The 5632-nt window shown below is 45.0% G+C and overlaps 2 protein-coding genes across 2 annotated transcripts in view; one reads left to right on the top strand and one right to left on the bottom strand.

Annotated features, from left to right (window-relative positions):
- Window positions 1-830: 830 nt before the first annotated feature.
- On the top strand, window positions 831-1980 carry nrsn1 (neurensin 1; the record flags this gene model as incomplete). The annotated part of the gene is made up of 2 exons (XM_084441954.1): window positions 831-1031; window positions 1579-1980. 2 exons carry the CDS (start codon window positions 831-833, stop codon window positions 1978-1980), a joined length of 603 nt encoding a protein of 200 aa, XP_084298080.1.
- A 3147-nt stretch (window positions 1981-5127) lies between these two features.
- LOC311312137 (doublecortin domain-containing protein 2-like) overlaps window positions 5128-5632 on the bottom strand; it is a gene marked incomplete at both ends in the record, with an annotated part of 22815 nt that continues 22310 nt past the window's right edge. The window contains one exon of the mRNA XM_084442008.1: window positions 5128-5135. Within this exon, the coding sequence (XP_084298134.1) occupies window positions 5128-5135 (8 nt within the window). The remainder of the gene's footprint in view (window positions 5136-5632) is intronic.

The raw sequence follows: 5632 nt of genomic DNA on the forward strand, positions 1-5632 counted from the left end.
TGTTTGCTCCATCTCTTCTCTGACAGACGGGCGACAGTACCAGGCCTGGTGTTTCCTGGTATTTCACATGTGTGAAATGTATTTAAGGCAGAACTACTACCAGACACTGGCTTCCCCTGTGGGTGATAACTAAGCCATATAAGAGTCAGTGTAAAAAACCGTTGGCTCTGAGCCATACCTCCTAGTTGGTTCATTTCGTTGTACCCTCTGTCTTTTGAGGTACCTCCCAGTGTTAATGGGGCGACGGACAGGCCCTGGATGCCTTACTCAAAGCCACTTAAACACAGCTGTGTACGATAAGAGAGAAACCATCCCTTGATGTCCCAACACCACAGCAGTGTGTGGCGTGATAGGGAGAAGATATGGTCTTCCTCACAAGCTCGCCATCACAGCCAACAAACAATGGCTGGTTCTCTTGGGAATGACTCCGGCTAGATGAGTAACAGCTAGTTGCACTGCGGGGGATGTGTTTATCCTGGTTTAACTGTATCTCATTGTGCATTGGATGTGCACATTTCTGCTTGATTATAACTCACACATGGTTCCGACTCTAACATGGAAGAAGCATAGTGCACATCCTAAAGAAAACAATCGGCCTGTAATTGGAAATTATATAACTGAACATTTAAAATTGCATTATTACTAGATATAAATGTTACTGATTCATCTTGAAGCACAATTATGCAGTGTGTGTGTGTGTGTGCATGTGTGCACAATACTGTACATTAGTACATTATATCAAAAGGCAAGAGATATATTCACCCATCATATTGTGTGTGTGTGCGTGCGTGCGTGTGAATATATATACCTGCCACCCCCAGATGTGAAGGATGACTTCCTGCTCAGAGATCTGTGGGTCAGAGTATGCTGAGCAAGGTCAGGGGTCGGTGGGCGGCGGCTACCCGCGCTACGGCGTCCGCTCCTACCTGCACCAGTTCTACGAAGAGTGCACCGCCTCCATCTGGGAGCGCGAAGATGAAGACTTTCAGATCCAGAGATCGCCGAGTAGGTGGAGCTCTGTCCTCTGGAAGGTGAGTGATGGACTGAGTGTCCTTCAACAACGAGGTCCAGTCGTACCTGCTATATGTAGCCTTAAGGGGGCGATCACACCTGGGAAAGACGCTAGAAACGAGACGCTAGTAAAACCATTGATTTCCTATGATACGGCGCGTCTGACTGGCGTTCCGGCGTCTTTTTCGACGGGCCGTCTTTCAAGCGTCTTTTCTTGCAGGCGCGTCAGTTTTGACGCGCGTTTGTAGACGCTGAATTAAAAAACTATTTTCAACTTTTGAGCGTCAGACGCGAGAAGCGCCATTTCGTCATCGTCATATTTGGCCCAGGCGTTTCAAGCGTTCAAGCGTCTTTTCCATGTGTGATCGCCCCCTCAACACGACTCATTCAATCAAGTCGTTTTCCTAAGCTCAAGGTCTTTCAGTAGGAGGGATCTGTACAAACTGTAGAAAACTGTAAATTGCTGACCGTAGTACAGTATGTTGCCTGTGTGATGACTCACCTGTACCATATACTGTAGAAATACTACACTGAAAGCCCCCCCCCCCCCCCCCCCCCCCCTCAAAGGTCTGTCTCGCGTTCGGAACCCTGATCCTGGCCACGGGCCTCATCGTCCTCCTGATTGGCTACGTCACGCCCGCCAAGATCGAGGCGTTCGGCGAGGAGGAGCTTCTGTTCGTGGACGGCCACGCCGTGAGCTTCAACCGCGGCCTGGACGTCTGCAAGCTGACGGGCGCCGCGCTCTTCTGCGCCGGCGGCACGCTGGCGGCGCTCGGCCTCCTCCTCTCCGCCTTCGCCAAGAGCTCCTCCAAGGAGGAGCTGTACCTGCGGCGCAAGTTCAAGGAGCGGCTGGCCGACCTGCAGGCCACGGTGGTCGTCCCGGTAACCAGGAGCCCCGCCCCCGGCGAGGGCAAGGTCCCCGTCACCCTGTCCAAAGTCCACAGCGTCCAGCCGGCGTCGGAGACCTGACCGCTGTCGGTGGTCTGTGACGACTGTCGTTGTTTTTTTTCCACTTCGGGTGAAATGTTCCCTCCATTCATCCCTGTAACCGGGGGCAACTGGCTAATGTGGGTTTACCTTCAAAATATTGTTTTGATCAAAATAGGTGTTACCCAATTTTGTTATCCTACTGGAGTTGTTTCTTTCAATCCTGTGTTTCGGAGGAATCCTGTATGTGTGCGTGCGTGTGTGTGTGTGTGCGTACGTGTGTGTGTGTGTGTGAGACGTACATGTGTGTGTGTGCTTCCCTCCTTCTTTTCAAAGGTCAGCTTACCTGGTTACTGGCCTGGCTTCAGATGTGTATGTGTTTTAGTAACAGAGGCCTCCAACGTGACTCTGTCTTTAAAGCTCTTAAAACGCAACCTTCCTCCCTCCGTTCCATTGAGAAATCCCTGATGTGCTATGACCGGATGGGTGACAGCTGGATTGAAAAACTCATACTTTCTCCTATCCAATCATGTTGGATCATAGATTTCCTCAAGGAAGGTAGGAAGGAAGGATGTGTTTTTTGAGTATTAAAAATACACCTAGAAATAACAGCAGGCATAACAACCTGCCATTGGGCTGTAGGCTAATTGTTGAATTATTGAGGATGCCGGCCACAATTTAAGAATTAAAGTTAAAGGACAGAATTTAGCATTATAAGCCATGTTATAACGTTATTCACGATCATATACAATGCCCGATATCAACGTTTCGTCAAACGGTGCACTCTTGAGATATAGTCTGTCGCCACTAACACACTCACTGGATCCATAACTCACTGGATCCATACTGTAGGTGCATAGACAAAATCCCTCAAAAACACCATAAACTGTCTTTGAAAATGAGTGTATGGTGCTGTTGATGGATTTTGTCTTTGCACCTATGGATCCAGGAGTGTGTTAGCAGGGCTATACTCTATGCACCTATGGAGTGTGTTAGCCGGGCTATATCTCGAGAGTGCACCCATTGACGAAACTTTGATTTCGGCTGTTGTATATGATCGCAAATAACCTTATAACGTGGCGTATAATGCTAAATTCTGAACCTGTCCTTTAATATGTCACATGGGTGACTAGAGCACATACTTAGTTTTTGCCAGGCTATCGTCTTAACCAGTCCAAATTCTGCACATTGAGCACAGTCGATTTCCATAAAGCCTTTCATAGGAGTCGTTAGTCAGTGTCAATCACTTGTGGAACTTCCGTTGCTCGTACGTTTTGATCCACAACTGTGGTGGAATGGCGTCTTTGTAAAACCCCATTGCTATAAACGGCTATATCATTGGCAACAGTTTAAAGGGATAGTTTGTTAAATTAAGACCTAATTCCCTTTATGGGCTACAATCCCTTTAAATGTTAAAAGCAGCTATGATGTCTGTGGTGGAGTATCATTGATTTGCATTTCCGCCGGAGATGGATGGGCACATCATTGTGACATCAATCGCCATGGCGATGTGGAGAGCCCGAAAGGAAAAGCTTTCATCCAACCAGTTCCACACGTGCACAATGTGATGGGGACCATCTAGCATCTGGATAGATACCATAGGAGCTTAAACACATGCACAACGGGATGGGACCATAGAACATTCTGGATAGATACCATAGGAGCTTAAACACATGCACAACGTGATGGGACCATAGAACATTCTGGATAGATACCATAGGAGCTTAAACACATGCACAACGTGATGGGACCATAGAACATTCTGGATAGATACCATAGGAGCTTAAAGACGCTTCTGGGATATTAGATCATTTGCAAATAGTGCAACTAAATCCTCCTCAAATGATGGTTGAGATGTTATCAAACGGGGGAAGCCTATCTGAAGAACAGGTGCTGGCATCCTCCGGTCTGCTGTCCAGACATCCCATAATAAAATCCATAGAGACAAGACAGAATGACAAAGATACAACACATTTAGCTGTGGAGGTCGGGATACAACCAACACACATCAAAGTACCACGCTTCTCTCTCTTCCTCACTTCAAGATGCTCGTTCTCTCTGATGGAAACACTGTATCCGCCAGATCCATCTGTGTTGTGCTGTATAATATCGAGGAGTGTGAGATAGCCACTCCATATAACGACACATTGGGTTATTCCAGTTTCTAACATAATCATAACGATGTTTTGAAAACAAAACAAGACAAACCAGGGGTCTGCGTTGTACATAGCAAACAAACGTCACCTATACAATGTTGTGGTACAGTAAGCATTTGCTGCTTAAATGTTTACTGTACATTCAAGCTTACAATATGTGTTTGACAGTTTAAAATGATGCATTTGTAACTTTTGATATTCTTTTAAATACCTAAACGGATCTTTCTGGAAGTGGTTACAGCAACTGGCAATCAGACCTTTCAATCCATAACATTCCTTTGAGCAACTATCTCTTTTAACTTTTCTAGTTGTGAACAACATCATTCAAACGTGTCCTGGCTGACAAAAACATAAGCTTTAGAGACGGAGAGCACCTTTAAACAGGATGGAAGCACAGTTCAGCAGGTCTACACACTGACTAAAGTAATCAGACAAGTCATTATTGTAAAGAAGAATTTGTTTTCAGTGACTTACCTGGATAAATAAAGGTTCAATGAATAACACTGATCTTTACATTAACCTCTTCACAATATGAGTGGTTAATTGGTTGTTAAAACGTGTTGATTTAGTGCCATGTTGTGAATATGTTCGATGTTCATGCGGTACATTGAGCCCTGTGTTCCAGGCCCAGTTCTAAATGCTATAGGTGATAGTTGTACACTATGAACTCGAAGGGCCTTCTGTGGATGGATTCCACCTGTCGGAATGAGACAAAATAAAGAGAATTAAGATATCACTGTATATACATGTCTATTTTTAAATGAACATAATAAAACTGGAATAATCTGCAGCTCACACCTTGTTGTTTCATGATTGTCATGCACATTCCAGATGCCTGTATTAGGCTCTCACAGTGAACCCTGCATAGTACATACACTAGCCTACTATACCAACAGATTGCATTAGCACTTTATTGGTTCAACCTACACAGTACCAAGCCATGGTGGTTTTACACGGGAGCTGTTAGCCTCATCAATCAGAAAGGGCCTTTGTGAAGGACTCGGGAGGACGGACGTTTCTATTTTCAGACTGTTTAGGAGCCTGGCGTGGGAGAGAGACACGACAGGCGGGTGGAGAGAGCTGCTATAAATAGATCTGGAGCCGCCATGACTCACAGGAGAGAGGTTTCTCTCTGAGCGACTGACTTCCCAACCTCTTTCATTCATTCATTCATTCATTCATTCATTCATTCATTCATTCATTCATTCATTCATTCATGTTCAAACTAGTGGTTTGTCAGTAGAGAGAGACAGAATCTGTATAATTTTGTTTTGTTTTATTTGAGTAGAGTGAACGCCTGTTACAAGATGGTTTTGAATAACCAGATAGTATATCATGCACAAGAAGCATGATGATTTGGGACAGTATGGCTGAGTATAAATAATAAAACGTTCACAGTCTCTTGTGTTTAACTTCTGCATCATTGCACATCCAAGCGCATCATTGCACATCCAAGCAGGAAGTTACATAACAGGTTCTTCACCATGGTTACTGTAGTGCTGAGTAACATAACAGATCAGTAGGTTAAATGACTGAAC

Source organism: Borostomias antarcticus (genome assembly GCF_949987555.1).
Source record: "Borostomias antarcticus genome assembly, chromosome: 8".
NCBI lineage: Eukaryota > Metazoa > Chordata > Actinopteri > Stomiiformes > Stomiidae > Borostomias > Borostomias antarcticus.